Source organism: Microtus ochrogaster, chromosome 8 (assembly GCF_000317375.1).
Source record: "Microtus ochrogaster isolate Prairie Vole_2 chromosome 8, MicOch1.0, whole genome shotgun sequence".
NCBI classification, from domain to species: Eukaryota; Metazoa; Chordata; class Mammalia; order Rodentia; family Cricetidae; genus Microtus; species Microtus ochrogaster.
In genome coordinates this window covers 53,014,780-53,032,334 of record NC_022015.1, presented here as the reverse complement: position 1 = coordinate 53,032,334, position 17,555 = coordinate 53,014,780, and the positions used below count along the sequence as shown (strand labels likewise).

The following is a 17,555-nucleotide window of genomic DNA, read 5'->3' as shown; positions in this document are numbered from 1 at the left end:
TTCTGTGTTTCTAGAATGAGGGCTGTCAGGTCACTGATTTGGTCATCAGAACAGGACAAAAAGGACCTTGTGCTACTATATCACCTTTTGTAGCCTGAGCAACCTGGCTGCTATTAAAGGTAGGGGTGGGGAAAAAACACAGAAGGTCACGGCTTGAGACGGAGGAAACCACCCTGGGTGTCCAACTTGGTTAAGGCTGGAGTCTATTTGCAGCTTCCGGTCGGCTGCAGCTCCTGCAGCATGATTCACAAAATACTGACAAAGAAGGGAGGATATGTTACCTTGTTAGAGACTCCATCATGTAACCTTAGCATGAGTTGGTTCCCTTACTCATTCGGCCTATAACCTTTACGTATGCACTTATTGAACGATTTTGAAAGCGTTTAGACTCATGTTATTTCAAATGTTTGTGAGCTGAGACTTTATTTTTATACTGGTCTCTTGCATCAGCTCAACCCATATTTGTGAGGAAGAAAGTAGGAAATAAAGAGAATGCAGCTGGTGAAGAACCGAATGAACATCCTTGGGGTGTGTAAGCAAAGGAATCCTTTCGGTTAGAGACTAAAAAACACGGAAATGGATTTTTTTTTTTTTTGGTTTTTTTTAACAAGGGTTTTTCTGTGGCTTTGGAGCCTGTCCTGGAACTCTCTCCGTAGACCAGGCTGGTCTCGAACTCACAGAGATCCGCCTGCCTCTGCCTCCCGAGTGCTGGGATTAAAGGCGTGCGCCACCATTGCTCGGCGGAAATGGATTTCAACAGAGAGAGGACCTATGAGATGGCTCAAGCAGGTGAAAGCTTCTTCAACCAAGGCTGCTAACCTGAATTCTGTTTGTGAAACCCACATGGTAGAAGGAGAACCGACTCCTACTAGCTGTCCTCTAACCTCGGAACACACACAGACACACACAGACACACAGACACACAGACACACACACACACACACACACACACATGCGCATACACACATGTTCCTTGGTTTATGTTGCCCTTTCTGGTTGTGTGTGGCTGTGTGTTGCCTGGCAGGAAAACCTTATGGTATCCTGCCCAGTGCAGTCACTAGAGGTTCTAGATAAAATGTGGTTTTAGGTACCGGGAGCTGACACTTGGAAATGGGGATGAACTGGGAGTTGTGAGGGAGACTGAATTTGAAGGAGAAAAGGAGAAGGGAAGATCTGCAATTAGCCTGTGCGTTTCCCTCCAAGTCCTCCAACTCTTAAATTCAACTCTTGATATGATTTGTCTCTGTATCATTGACTTTGTTCTATTATAAAAGAATTTAATTTACGACCAAGTAACCTTTTGGATTAACAACTTTGACGGACATTTCATTCTGTCAGTTTGGAAACTGAATAATGTTTTAATTCGCCATGCTTCTGGTGAGTCACCGGTATTCCATGATGGTATTATAGGAAAGTCCAGTTCTGAAGTGTTTCTTTTTTTTTTTCAATTTAGTGATGAAAATTTTTTTAAAATTTATTTATTTATTATGTATACAGTGTTCTGTCTGTGTGTATGCCTGCAGGCCAGAAGAGGACACCAGACCCCATTACTGATGGTTGTGAGCCACCATGTGGTTGCTGGGAACTGAACTCAGGACCTTTGGAAGAGCAGGCAATGCTCTTAACCACTGAGCCATCTCTCCAGCCCAAGACATGAATTCTTAAAGAATGTCACTCAGACCCACTCAGATTGTTTTACTTTAGGGAAAATGGCTGAGTGATTGAAATTCTCCTGATGTTAAATAAGAAGCTGTTTTTTTTTAAATTTATTTATTTATTAAAGATTTCTGTCTCTTCCCCGCCACCGCCTCCCATTTCCCTCCCCCTCCCACAATTAACCCCCCCCTCTTCAGCCCGAAAAGCAATCAGGCTTCCCTGTCCTGTGGGAAGTTCTAGGAAGATGGCACCACTGTCCTGGTTGTCACACTGTCCTGGTTGTCACTTTCCTCCTAGGTAGTCAGGTGCCATACCCCTTTGCCTCTAGGCAAGGCCACAATGCCCAGTTCTGCTTCAGAGAATCTAGGACTGGAAGGGGTTTTACTTTCTTCTTTCCAACTGTTTGATTTATGCAGAAAACATATGTGTCTTTTATAAAGGAGAGAAATATTTTAAAATGGAGATCTTCAGGCTTCAAATTTACATGTGATATATTATGTCATTTGGCTATAAATACAACTCATTATCAAAGAAAGATGTTGCCATATAATACGGACTAAGGACTAAGAAAAGAGATGTGTGTTTTTTGTGATTGCAATGCTAGAACTAATGTCAGTGGCTGGTGTTCCATAGGCTGCTGTGAGTGTTACTGCCTGGAACCTAAATGCTCTGATATTCCTTTAAAAAGTTGGTTTATCTTTTCAAGTGTTTGTGCACATAGCTCTTCCTAATTTTTCCCTATGTCAAAACCTTATTAAATTGGCTACATTTGTAAATTGTGTAGCAATTTCTATTGGTACTCACATCCTCGGCTCCTTTATCCCTTTTGTGAAATTTCCTTGTGGTTGAGTGTCTAGAGTTATACAAATGAGTTTTTCTGTTATAAGATATATTCAGTAGAAAAGAGATAGTAAATTCTACTTAAATATATAATAAAATGCATGCCACTAGTTGCATATTTAATTATTGTTATATCAGCTGATTATTATTATTATTTCTAATATAGACATTGAGAGGAAATGACATCCAGTAGAAATCAACTCACTGAAGTTCAGTGAAGAAATAAGCAAGGTCTGTCACCAGTGTCACCTAGAGTCACCCAGGGTAGATAAAGAAGATTCTTTCTCATTTCCTCCCATGCTGCTCTGCATGTGCGCTTAGAAGACTTTACCAGGGGATGGTCGGGTCTTAATTCAGGTGCAGAGGAGTCATGGAGTTTTTATACATAATATATACAAAAATTACAAAAAATCCTTACAGGCAAACTATAAGAATATATACTTTGGTTTTGTCCAACGTGACATTCACATCAGTATGCTCGCTGCTTCCAATGCCCTCTAAGAGCAAATGAAGTTCCCCGAATGAGTGTACTTCGGGCATACAATGGAAGGATAGCCTTTGCTGTACTAATGCCAGGTGGGTGATGGCTGTCATTACAGTGCACACATGGGTAGTCCACAGTGACTGGTTTGGCCAGGAAAGAACCCATTATACATGTTTACAGATGAGCTGGGTGGATGGACAGAGACTGCTTTCAAATCAGAGTACAACATTAGGCAGCTAACAATGTCTCAGAAGCCTGGTCTTCAACTGAAAATGACCTTGAAAAATAAAACTAACAAATAAGAAAGGGACCAAGGAAACAGCGAAATCAGTAAAAACAGACCCTTAGAATGGACTGTTGAAAGGTTTGGAAAACTTGGCTGAGGATTAGATTGGCATTGGCTAAGAAAGAGCAGTGTCAGTTTGTCAGGGAGGAATGATGCAGGAGGTAACGGTACACAGGGGTCCCCACATGACTTCTGGGTGAGTCAGTAATGGTTCATTCTTAGAATATAGGTGACTGAATTGTGCTCCTTTATCCTAAAGAATAAGAATGTAGCACCCAGGAAGCATGGGGTGTGGGGGAGAGATGCTCTTGGGCCAACCCATTATGTAAGATACTATGAATAGTGTGTTGGCCTATATGACAAAACCTGCCACTTGTCTTTCTTGTAAGTGGAGATCAACTGGGAAATGTACGCACTAAGAAGACTATTGTAACATCCTAGGCTCTCTTGCCATGATCCATAAAACAGGAAGAACGAAGCAGAACAAAAGGATGGGAAAGAAGAAACCTCCTCAGCCAGTTTTCCCCAGGCTAGCCTTCTGTATGCTCTCCCTGCAAGTCAGGCATGTAACCGGGCTGTTTAGCCCTCAGCATCCCTTTCTTCTCTGCCTTTTATCAGCATGGTTTTTTTTGAACTCCCTTAATCCTTTCCTAAGCAGCAAATGCTAAGGTGATAGAAATTGATCCATCTCACTGTACTTTGTTAGGGTCCTGCTTTGTTGCTTCTTTCCAAGTTAGTGTTATTGGCGTCCACTGAATTCTTCAACCTCTTTGGTCCTCGTAGATCTACAACGCTCTCCTCGCTGCTCCTTTCCCATCTTCCATGGCTTCTCTTTTGATTCAGCCATGGGCCCCGCTGACATTTGGGCTCCAGAACACTGCTCCTCCAGTTTTACCCAACCTTAGAGAATTCATCTGCCTCATTAGCTCTGCACCCATCATTCTGGGTGTACGGTTTTATGATATAATTTAAATCTTACAAGAACATTTCAAAAATACATATAACTTCCATTAGAGTCAGCAGCTGTTTATCCTCTGAAGACGGGCAACTCAACCAACTCCTTTGTTCTGCATCAATCAGCATGCAAACCAGAGCAAGGACACACAGCTTCAGTACAGTTTTCCACCGCAGGGAAATTCGTGGAGTACAATTATGTAATCCACAGTCCACAACAGATACCATCCATGGTCCCTGCAATGTTCTCTACAGCTATTTTCGCCCTGCCGATGATCACTGCTGCGTGTAGGGCACAGACTTCTCTCCAGGCCATCTGTCCCATCGCACCGTCTTCCAAGGAAACATTTTGTACTGATGCCATCTCAAATTAGCAATGTCTAAAGCGTGACTCATAATTTCCCCACAAAAGAAGTCCTCCACCGTCCCCGTGTCTTATTCCTTTTAATGGTGTTACAACTCTCCCCGTTATGTGGATTTGATGCCATGAATCATCTTTGATTCTTTGTACCCAATTAGCCATGAAGATGTTCTAAGCTCTTTCTGTGAAATGTCCCTTCTCTCTATTCTGCAGGAGCCTCTGTGCATTAATGCTTATTACATCCACATGAAGCACACACTTCCCCGTTATCCTTATCTATAAAGAGCTCAGAAAGATCTTTCCAATAGTAGTCCTGCCTCAGAGAAACAGGTAGAAATTCTGGTCTGGATAGCACTAAACCCTGGGCCTGCCAACAATCTGTAGTAATTCAAATGTCTATTCCTACATAAAACTCTAAACACTCTTCCCACACCCACTAAGGAAACATTAGACAAGGATTCTAGGTATTCTGTTAGGGTGCTGAACATATGAGAACTGTCTGCAGCTCGCATTTGAAGAGGAAATGGGTCTAACTGGTAGCTAGCCTTCTTCCCAACTCCATTGCAGTGGGAAACAACACCTCTCTCCAGATCAAACCTCCTTTTGATGCCACAACCTAGTTACTATAAGGAGTAGTCAGTCTAAATCACCCCCCTCCCCATTGCTTGCTTGCTTGCTTGCTTGCTTGCTTGCTTGCTTGCTTCCTTCCTTCCTTCCTTCCTTCCTTTCTTCTTCCTTCGTTTTTTCCCCCTTCTGTATCCACTTGAAATTTTTGTAAAGACAGGATCTCACACTGTAGCCCTGGTTGACCTGAAGTCACAGCAGTTCTTATGCCTTAGCCTACAAAATATGGGTATTACAGGAGGGAGCCACTGTGCCCAGCTCATGGGTATTACAGGAGGGAGCCACTGTGCCCAGCTCAGGAGTATTATAGAGGTGAGCCACTATGCCCAACTCAATCTTTCTTGAAAATACTCTCACTTTCTCCAAGATCATTTCCCATGCCCTGTGTGCAGTGAAGAACTAACAAATCAGAACCAAGGCTACTATCCTGTCAAAGTCTTTGTTCTAAGGTTGGCCTGGCTTGCATCTGGAAACTTGGTTTTCAGGATCACAATCCTCTTATCAGAATGGCTCCCCGTGCCAAAGCTAGTCACGCAACACACATGGTCTATGTCAAACACCTGTTTTTCTTCTGGAAGTATAAAATTCTGGTGCATGCAGACTGGGATTGGATGTGACCAGTGCCCAATAAAAACCCTGGGCTTGCATTTCTTATAAGCTTCCTCTGTAGAGAGGCTTTACCCCTTGTCTGGGATAACAGTCCAGGGGGCTGCACCTGCTATCCTCTGGGCTTCAGCCCATGCACCTGCTCTCGATGCTCATTTTGCTTTATATCCTTCTGAGATAATAAATCCACAGTTATGTGCAGATACACAACTGTGGGTCTTCCTGGAAAAGCAGCAGACTCAAGGGGCACTGGAGGTTCCTGATCCAGCTTCATCTTCTCCATAAGAAAGGAGAGAAAGAAGTGTATTAAGAATGGCTGTAATCTATGCTCGAACTCATGTGGACGGACGCCTTTTGCTTAGAACCTGAGTCTGCTTCCCACTTCCTACCATGGAATCTGGGTGAGCTGCGTCTCCACTGGAAATGGTGCTGCTTGACTTTGGAGGCTAGAAGATGAAAAGCAAGCACATTCCTCGCGATCCACTTTGCACTGTGTTCATTCTCAGAACTTGGTCACCACTGAGGAAGCATAGCAAGTGCACAGAAAGGGCCTGTGTGGTCATTCCAGCCAGGAGCCTGCAGCAGATCCCAGTGGAAACCTACTACCAACCGCAATGAGAAAAAATTTCCAGGCCCTGACCCTCAAGGCACCCTCAGTTTTCAGGTCATCCCTGCTGATGCCCTAGACATTGTGTTAAGAGGTGCTGTCTTTGCTGTACCTTATCTGAATTCCTGAGCCAAAGAATCTAGAGGTGTTGTAGGTTTTGGACAATGGCCACTGTGTTATGCAACCAGGGTTGGATGACTTGTTATGCAGCAGCAGGGCTGGTAACGTTCTAAGGACATCTAACTAGAGTGAGAGGTACGTGCTTAGCATCAAGATCCCAGAGAAGAGTGGCCTTTACATGTGCTGTTCTCTATCAGGGTCTGTCTTGGGCTGGTACGCTTGCTCACCTGGTACTCTTCCTTGTCATTAGTGGCTAATGTAGATCAGTGCGGAAATTCACCACCCGTTTCCTTTCTAATCTTGGAGATGGCTTGACCCCCTTCCCACTCTCACGGGTACTGTAGATGCCACAGAAGCCTCCATGACTCACGTCTGTCTCTACTCCAGTGCTTAGCTCTGCTGTCTTCATCAACACCTCCTTCCCACGACTGCAGGTACTTCCAGCTCTTGGCCTCATGATGATACCCAAAGTGGCCAAGGATGGATGATTCTTAGAGCTCCTTTCTGCCTGGCTAGCCAAAGGAAATGAAAGGCAGTGTGAGAGATCACCAATTTAAAGAGTTCCCAGCTGGATTGGGGCCAGGAGACCGCTATGTTTTTCTGTTTTTATTATAATTTCTCTACTACACTTCTTTTTGTCCAGAGCAAAGGGACCCTTCATGGTTAAAGAGCAGGCAGGAATGGGGAAAACATTGACTTTTTCTGCTGCTCTGACTTTCTTCTCTTTCAGTTTTCCTTCCTAAGGTTCCTTGGACTCTATCTTCTCTCCTCAACTCTTCTGTAAGCCATCGAAGTAAAGGATGTTTTCTGTATATATTTAAGGGAGCCCCGTGAACTGCTGTTCAGACTTCTCAAACCTGTTCATTTACAACAAGGCTAATATCTTGCTGGGAAAAAAATAACCCTTGTTTTGCATGCTGCAAGCCAGCATTACTTTGTTCTTTGACTGGTATTTCTCTGAAACGCATTTTATGCTCCCTTTGAGCAAATGAATGGTTCCATACACTGAGGGGAAACACATTAATGATGTTTAAATCATCTCCCCCTGTTATTGATCTGCGGGTGCTCCAGATTGCTTGCTTGTTCAGGACTCTCACTACCCCAGCTTTGCCTTTGGGTCTGAGCTGCAGTCACCATGGGTTATCTGCATTTTTTATGTTCCTTCTCAAGGCTTTTGTATTATACTTTGAAAGGGCTTCTCACTTTACTACCCAATAAGGAATTTAATCCTCCCAGTTCCTGATCATTTGTTTTTGTTCCTGATTGCCTGTGTTGTTCACCTGTTCTGTGTCTGGATCTTTCTGACTCCCAGGCATCTCCCTGGCCACCAGTTCATCCACCGTTTGCCTTCACTTCCATTTTCTAGTGCGTGCTCTGTTGTCATGGTTCTGACTCATTTCCTTGGTCTGAGGGCCTTAGTGTTCTCATGATGCATGAGAAATTATGTCAAGATGCTTTTAGCAAGATGTACCGAATCTCCCTTAAACCGAATCAGGCAGTGAAGGCAATCAATTGGCTCAAATTTTTGAAACATCTGAAAGGATCAATACAACAATGTGTCCTGTTTCCTGTAGACTCTCCCATCTGCTCTTTACAAGTGTTGGCTTTGGGGGCCAGAGAGACCCTGAGTTTAATCCCCAAAACTGAAAGTGAATAAAAAGAAAACCAACTTGATCTCATGATATACTGGCTAGAGGGAAGCTTCCAGTCACAATCTGGTCTTGAAGCTTCCTCATTCAGGTTGGCAAGGTCCCTAATGATTTGTTCTAATCTTTGAAGACCTGCTGACTTGAGAATGGGGTGAAAATACGCCAATTTTCTTAGGTAAATTAGACTCTGCCCCTACTTCTGGACTGAGGCCATCTTGTTTCACACTGTTAACCCCACACTGGGAAAGGGAGCTCGGCAAGAGCTGGGGTGAGCTCTCAATATTTTGTGGGAAAGATTGAGCTTTCTTTAAGTTCTCTTTAGTTTTCTGACCTAGCTCTGGTCACTTGAAATGGGCAACAACAGGGGTATTTATGCCACGGACGCTGGCTACTGTTACACACTGGGTCATTTGTTCAACTGGCAGGCATGTTGTAATGCATGTAAACAGGCAGCAATCATTTTAACGGGTGTCTCTGACTTTGGAATCCCACACATCATTGCACTTGTTGATTTTAAACAATGGTTCTACTGAGATATAGTTCACACGCCACCGAACTCCTACCCTTTGAGCGTTTGGCTTGTTTCACTTTGAGGAATGTTTTCACTCACGCCATAGCGTCCATCAGTGTTTTATTTCTCTTGGTACTGAACAATATCTGTTTTCCATCCATCAAGAGATGCCATGTGGGGCTGGAGAGATGGCTCAGTGGTTAAGAGCATTGCCTGCCCTTCCAAAGGTCCTGAGTTCAATTCCCGGCAACCACATGGTGGCTCACAACCATCTGTAAAGAGGTCTGGTGCCCTCTTCCGGCCTGCAGGCATACACACAGAATATTGTATACATAATAAATAAATAAAATAAATATAAAAAAAGAGATGCCATGTGAGTTACTGACACCCAGTTGCAACCACAGTTCTTCTTTTATTAAGAAATTTTTTTAAATAAATCTTTTCACATTTTTACATAGTTATCCCTGTTCCCACTCCCTCCTCTCCTCCTACTCCACCCCATCCCCATCCACTCCTCAGAAAGGGTCAGGCTTCCCATGAGGAGTCAACAAAGTCTGACACTTCACTTGGAGGCAAAACCAAGGCCCTCTCTCCCATACCTAGGCTGAGCAAGGTATCTTTCCAAAAAGAATATACTCCTAGACACCAGTTCAAGCACTAGGGATAAATTCTGGTTCCACTACCAGTGGTCCCACAGGCTGCTCAAGCCTCACAACTGTCCCCCACATTCAGTGGGCCTAGTTTGGTCCTATGATTATCCCGCTATCAGTCCAGAGTCAGAAAACTTTCACTAGCTCAGGTAGGTGTTTTTGTGGGTATAACCATCATTGTCCTGACCCCTTTGCTCATCTTATTGCTCCCCTCTCTCTTGGGCTGGTCTCAACTGAAGAATGGATAAAGAAAATGTAATACATTTTATAAAATGAAGTACTACTCAGCAGTAAAAACAAACAAACAAAAAGAAAACAATGACATCTTGAAATTTGCATGCAAATAGATGGTACTAGAAAAAAACATCCTGAGGTAACCCAGAACCAGATAGACAAACATGGTATGTACTCACTCATAGTGGATATTAGGCGTAAAGCAAAGGATAACCAGCCTATAGTCTACAATCCCAGAGAAGCTAAGGAGAACCCTAAGAAAGACATACATGGATCCCCCTGAGAAGGAGAAACAGAAATGACCTCCTGAGAAAATTAGGTGGGGGGAGAAGGGAGCATCATCAGCCAGCAACTGATGGAAGCAGATGCAGAGATCTACAGTTCTTAAATCCATTCTTGAGATCACCAAATGCAACAATCCGGAGAGAAAGCCCTGCACCTCACTTGGGCTAAACAATAGAGCTGTCCCTAGTTGGTGGTGCGAATGTGGGTGAGCTAGACCAAGGGTGTGAGAATAGGAGAACTGGCCTGCTTCCTGGCTGTCTGCTGCACTAAGTGAGCTGCCCAAGGCAGTACTGAAAAGCTCCCCCCCATGGTGGAAATGAGGGAAAGGTAGCAGCTGACTAACCCAGGTACCACCACACCCCAGAACCAGGTAGCCCATCCCCAACCCACCTCATTTGTGAACTGCTAGAGCATGCAAAGGAGCTGGGTCTGCCAGATCCAAAGCTGCAGGATCTCCATGACACAAGGCAACAACAGGAGATCCAGTGAGGGCTCATTATCTTTATTGTTAGCAGAAACCAAAGGCCTTGAAACTGACCCATGGATCATTTCAATGAACACTTGCAAGTAAAGGTATATGGACTAAAGGGTAAACGTGTGACTCACTGGGACACACTAGAGCTTCCATGCCAAGAGTTTTGTTGTTGTTGTTGTTGTTTTCACTTTTAAATTCTGTTTTGGGGTAGGCTACAAGGGCAGAGGGCAGAAACAGGGGGACAGAGAGATGAGAGGGATTGGGATGTATGACATGAAATCCACAAAGAATCAATAAAAGTTTTTTTTTAAAGTCCAGTATTTTATGCCTCTAGTCTTTTAATACCTATACTGCTAGAATTATTTCTCTAAGATATACCACTCTGACTTATCAGAAAAATACCTCAAAAGAATACATTACCTCTCTCTGCCTATGAAATTCCAAAAAGACACACAGTTCTTGCATTTGAAACTCTCTTTAGTTTGACCCCAGTAAGGAAAGGAATGAGAAAATTCTGTTTCCTCTGAATGGACAGCTTGGGCCAATAATACAAAATGTCATTTAAAGTTCTCTTATGTGACTGATGGACCATGTATCCCTCCATCTCTCCAATTAGCCTTCAATCCATCCAACTAACCAACCAACTAACCAACCAACTAATCAACCAACTAATCAACCAACCAACCAGCCAATCAACCAACCAACCAACCAACCAACCAACCAACCAACCAACCAACCAACCAAAAAATTCCTCCACCCTGAGAATAGCACACAGTGTCAAAAGCCAAAGTCAAAACCATGTAGAACAGCATCATGGATACATCGTATGGCTCTATGATGTCATAGTTTATGCTTTTGGAAAAACACTGGGTATTGAGTCAGACAGATCTGGTTTGTAACCAGCCTCATCTGCTTAGCACTGGCTCCTTTACCCTCTCTCCAAGGGCTTTAAGAAAATCTTATTTAGGTGTAAAATGGGAGTAAGAATCAAACCCCAGTATCCCATTACTGGATCAGAAGACATCCACTCTAAAGTACTGTGCTTAGTCTGTAACAGGCACTCAACAGATAAGTGCACACTGCGGTTTAACATATGGTTAAAATGTCAATATAAAAAGAAATCTAAGATGAGAGTATCTTTGGTGTTCTTTGATTGTTTCACAGCTTGAGGGGTTCCATTTCCACCTTGCTCTGGTGTTTTATAATTAGAACTGATTTAAAGCAGAGGTCAGGTTATGGGGTTCTTATCAGGCTTTATGTTGTGGATCTGTCATCTCTCCTGGTACGGTCAGAAAGAACCAGTGCTTTCTTGGAAAATGGTCAATGATAGCATCATATTTTATCACTATAAATATTTTTAATGAAGTGGCCTAAAGATAAGCTTCTTAAACTATATTGGGCTGATTTGAGTCAAATTTCTCATAGGAATAAACCTTGGAGATTGGCATTTACCATTGTGGGAAGCATGATTAAATAATTATTAAAGATTTAACACGAGATACTGTTCTTCAGAATAATCCTGACTTGTCAATAAAAGATATTGAAAGTAGTTAATCCTAATTACTTTTGCTTTCTTTAGATTATCATAATGCTTAAACTGGCCTCCATGCTTGTACTTAGTTTAGTCTAATTTGTACATGCACAATAAGGCCCATTTTCACAGTCTTATAAATCAAACTGCTGTAGCTAGATTCTTCTTTAAGGGTTTGAACTACTTATAATTGCCTAGCCAGTGTTTGGTTGTTCTTCATTGAGACATTTGGTAAAACCAAATTAATCAGCGGTTGAAAATTCACCTTTAGTCATTAGAGCCAATTTTTGGAGCTTGATCCTTTGAATGTATGGTTCAGCCACTGAATATTATTTCTTTTTTCTCTTCGTAGGCTTGTCCTCCTCAAGAAGAGTACTCCACAGTCTACAGGAAGTGCCGTTCACAGTTCACAGACCTAAATGGCTCCAAAAGATTTGGAATCAACACATGGCATGATGAGAGTGGGATTTATGCCAATTCAGAGGCAAAACAAAAGCTCTATTCATTGGTTGACAATCCTATTGTCCCACGTTAAAAGGCAATATGTATGCCATCAGCCTCTCAGGCTAATGAAAAATAACAATTGCAGCAGCTAATAATTTCCTTTAATAAACACAAAGTCTTTCAATCTAAGGAAATGTTTATATTCATATTCTCGTGAGCAACCCTATATTTCCCCAAATTTAGTATGTGTACCACTAAAGTGAGGTACACTATTCTATAATATATTTTTGACTGCTTTCTTTGTTGTATGGACTAGGCATTTCTTTCATTGCTTATAAAAATGGTTAGAACTAGCACTATCCAACTTGAGATTGGTTAGCATGTAGCTTATTTTACTTATATTTATTTATTGCTTTTATTTATTTTTTGTTTTTATACCCCTACCACAGTTTTCCCTCCCCTCCTCCCTTCCCAGTCCCTCTCCCCACCTCATCCCCATCCATTTCTCCTCCTGTTTGTCTTCAGAAAGGGACTCTTCTTCCATAAATATCAGCCAGCAAGGACATCACCTTGCAGTGAGACTAGGCACCTCCTCTCCTATTAAGGCTGAACGAGACAATCTGGTAGGACGAATGGATCCCAAAAGTAGGTAACCGAGTCACAGACAGTCCTTGCTCCCACAGTTAGGAGTCCTACAGGAAGACCAAGCTGCAGGACTGTAACATACATGCTTAGATCAGTCTTATGCAAGCTCCCTGGTTGTCAGTTCTGTCTCTGTGAGCCCTGTGAGCCCAGATGAGTTGATTCAGTGGGTTTGAGGGCAATCTGGTTGTGACATCTGTCACCCCATTGATTGCCAGAGTTTATTCAGCTGATCTGGCTAGCTAGGAATGTGTCCCCTTCCCCCCTTACCGCCACATGTGTGCATCCCTCCTGAAGCCGCAAACTCTATCGAAGAGGATAGAGAGGAGGACAGGTCTTGTCAAGTGTGGACACATAGGTGCTCTCCCCAGTTAGAACCTCCAAACAAGCTATATTTTTTTAAGTGAGCCAATTTTAATTTATATTGGTGGTTCTGGAGATTGCATGCAGGGCCTTGCACATGTTAGGCAAACAGTCTACTACTGAGAGTCATTCCTAACCAGTTTCTTCCCACTTAAAAAATTGTAGTGAAAACATGGTATGAGTTGATATTTATGCCATATAATATGTTTCAACACAAGTATACCATGTTCAGCCCTGTGTGGCAATACATGCCGATGGTCCTGGCACTCAAGGAACTGAAGCACAAGATTCCAGTATTGAAGGTCATGTTAGGCCACATCGCAAGTCTTTGTCTCAAAAAGCCAAAACCAAAACAAACCAATAAAACAAAACCAAAAATCAAATATATAATGCATATATTCAAGTTGAATAACTGGTTTTCTTCAAATATTTATCATTTTTTGTGTTGGGGAATTCAAAATTTTGTGCTCTAGTTATTTTGAAGTATACAATTAATTATGGGAACGAAATTTTCCTGACTGTGCTATAGAACACTGAAGCAGGCTCCTCCCTTCTAACTGGTCTTATTTTCTGTTCTCTGTCTGTGCCACTTCTCAGCCCCCTCCTAGCCAGGCGACCACTATTCTCCTCTCCACCTTCAAGATAAGTTTTAAGTGTGTAAAAATGTAGGTTAAAGACAGAGAGTTAAAGTTTGTACAGCACTGATCCTACAGTGATGTTGAGTGTGTGAGTGTATGTGTGTGTGTGTATGTGTGTGTAACACACAGGCTTTGATTTTTCCATGGTAGCTAGTTGCACCCCATTTACTCAAGGTAAAATCTTTTTGAGTCTGTAAGATAGAAGGGATCAGATAGTGAGACCTTTGGAGGTTGTTGGGAAATCCAATCATGTAAGATTAGATTAAAAGAAATCTTAGGACTGTCTTGACCTACCCTCCCATAGATTAAGTCCTTTATAGTACCAGCAACCTGGGGCTGCAAAACAAAGTGGCTTACACAATAGAAGTACTTTTTTCTTTTCAGTTTTAGAGGCTGAAAAAGCTCCAAATCAAGTTTCGGACAGGCTTTGTTTACAAGGACTCATCCTGGTGTTTCACTGTGTTCTTTTATGTGGGAGAAGGATGGGCTTGCTCTTCTTCTTACAAGACCATGGATAGTTGGGATAGATTCTACCCTTATGACCTCATTTAACCATCATTAGCTACTAAAGACTATATCTCCCCAACAGTCATGCTTGAAGCTTAGGGTTCTGCAAATGAACTTGGGCATGGCATAGAATAGCACACAACTGTTGGCCAGGGTTCAGATTCTGTATTCTGGCTGATGTTGTAGGTAAATTTGCATTTTGATTTCCTCTGAGGATGGGTTTATTTTGTCAGCTTGGTTTTAATGTCCCCTCGCTATTTTATTACTTTATTTTTTGGTTATGTGTGTATGTGGGTGGGCATGCACATGCATGTATGTTTGTGTATATTGGACGGCTGATGTGCGCCTGAGTGCAGGTTCTTGTGAAGGTCATATAAATGACAGTCCCTGGAGCTGAAGTTACAGGCAGTCGTGAGCCACCTGAAGTGGGTGCTATGAATTGAACTGGGATCCTCTGCAAGAGCAGAATATGCTCTTAAAGGTTGATACACAGATTAATAGAAATGAGTTAAATTAAGATGTAAGAGTTACCCAGTAAAAAGCTAGCGCTAATAGGCCAAACAGTGATTTAATTAATACAGTTTCTGTGTGGTTATTTTGGGGCTGAGCAGCTGAAAAAAAAACAAGCGGTCCTCCTACTATAAACATGTAATTTATAAATGTGTACATTATGCATTAATAAAACATCAAGACAGAAATTAAGCTCTCAGTATGGGAGGAGCTCGTGATGGAGCATGCCGTAGTCACATGTGACCCTGAGGCCATTGCTGTGTTAGGCAGATCAAAGAGTTATGTGAAGGACATGGAGACCCCTTCCTGGCTCAACCTGTGATGTAGTCATTGAGGACCAATCCTAATGAGGATGACCTCAGCCTTCATCTTATTGATGCCATAATTCTTATAGAACTAACGTAGGGAGCACAGCGACACTCCCCTTCTGAAGCCCCTCTGCCTCCCAGGAGCTTATTCCCACGTGTTTTATGTCTTAGGTGCTTTTCTATCGCTGTGATAAAATACGTGAAACTTAGAAAGTATTTAATTTGGGCCTCATAGTTATAGAAGGTTAGAGTCCGTGACCATCATGGTAGGGCATATGACAACAGGCTGAGAGCACTGGGGGAGTAGATGAGGGCTCACATCTTCATCCACAAGCAGGCAGAGAAAGCACATTGGGAATGGCATCAACTTTTGAAACTTCAAAGCCTGCCACCAACGACACATCTCTTCCAACAAGACCATACCTTCTAAACCTTCTCAAACACTTCTACCACCTGGAGACTAGGTATTCAAATATGGGAGCCTATGGAAGCCATTCTCATTCCAACTCCTACACTTTAATAAATCTTTGTTACCTCTGCTAGCTTCCTTGTCAATGATTCCTTATTTCTGGGAGAGACAATGAACTTAGAGATGGCTCAGAGGTTAAGAGCACTGGCTCCTCTTCCAGAGGTCCTGAGTTCAGTTCTCAACAACCACATGGTGGCTCACAACTATCTATAATGAGATCTGGTGCCCTCTTCTGGTGTGTAGGCATACATGCTGGCAGAACACTGTATACATAATAAATAAATAAATAAATACATAAATTATTTTTTAAAAAGAAGTTACTGCCTGGGGTGGTTTTGGTGAGTATTATCTTCTTTCCAGGTAAAACTTATCAAATCAGAGAATGACTCTATTGTTCTCAATAAAATGTTGCCTATACTGTGCTAACTCCTTTATCTGTTACTCTAGTTCAGCGGTTCTCAACTTGTGGGTCACACCCGCTTTGGGGTTGCATATCAGACATTTACATTATGACTCACTGTTATGAAAGAGTCTTTCTGCACACTGTGAAGATTTGCTGCTTTCATTGTTTTAATAAGGTGCTAATGGCCAATAGCTAGGAAGGAAGACACTAGGTGAGAGTTATAGACAGGGGAGATAGAGAGCATGGGAATGAAGAAGGGTAGAGACATGGAGAGAAGCAAGATGAACTTGCCATGCTGAAAAACGGTACCAAGCCACATGGTAGTATATAGATAAGAAATATAGGCTAATTTAAGTTGTAAGAGCTAGTTAGTAACAACCCTAAGCTATCAGTCAAGCATTTATCATTAATTATTAGTCTCTATGTCAGTTACTGGGGAGCTGGTGGTCCCTACAAAAGCCCCACCTACAATTCATAACAGTAGGAGCTTTAGCTTGTGTCAAGTTGACATAAAACTAGCCAGCACAAGAATCTTTATTTAGATCATATTCCCATACTCTAGTTGGGCTATTTATCTTTTGTAGATTCCCCTTTATATTAAATTCTGTGTAAGTGTCTATAGGAGTTTGTGTGCATGAGTGAAGCTGCTCATGGAGGCCAAGAGAGCATGAGATTCCCTGGAGCGGGACTCAAGGGTGGTTTTGCCCAGTGTGTGTCATGGGAACTGAACTCAGGTCCTTTACAAGAACAGTCTGTGTTTATAACCTCTGAGCCATCTCTCTAGCCCTGTTACTTATTTTTTTTTAAGATCATAAGCTTTTGCAACATATTTTTTTAAAAAAAATGGGACATAATCTGAAAAATTATTTGACTTGAGAAGCAGATTAAAGACTTTATTTAGAATTAATCATCTGAATTTCTGTTTAAAAGCAGCAGGAAATTTGAAAGTAGAAGCCTGAACGATCTTAAAGGTAAAAATGCAAAAACGTATAATACATGTGATTATGTCAATAATTCTGATGATGTGAGAAGTCAGGAAAAGAATATTAAGATTACTCACAAAATTCTGTAGAAAAATTATTTTCCATCACATTCCTATATGTTTTCTTTGCCAGTAACTTTCAACCTTATAAACTTACCAGTATTTCTGTTTTGACGGAGCCTTAAGAAATTCCCAATCACTATGGAATGAAAGCTTGCCTTTCATTTTAGAAGAAGTGTAAATACTGAGCAAGTTGATATAAATGTCTTTGCTTCTAGAGACAATATGCATGTATTATGTTCATGTCTCTTTGTATACATTTATAAATATGCATTAATTTACATACTGTATAACGTGTTTTATATTGTGCAGAAAAAGAGGGATTGTAATTTTTCTGTTAGCTTTCTCTAACCACC

At 41.9% G+C, this 17,555-nt stretch overlaps 1 protein-coding gene across 1 annotated transcript in view; it reads left to right on the top strand.

Annotated features, from left to right (window-relative positions):
• C8H9orf135 (chromosome 8 C9orf135 homolog) overlaps positions 1-12,502 on the top strand; it is a 116,928-nt gene extending 104,426 nt beyond the window's left edge. The window contains exon 6 of the mRNA XM_005352070.1: positions 12,226-12,502. Coding sequence (XP_005352127.1) covers positions 12,226-12,408 — 183 coding nt within the window. The 3' untranslated portion in view covers positions 12,409-12,502. The remainder of the gene's footprint in view (positions 1-12,225) is intronic.
• The last annotated feature ends 5,053 nt before the right edge of the window (positions 12,503-17,555 follow it).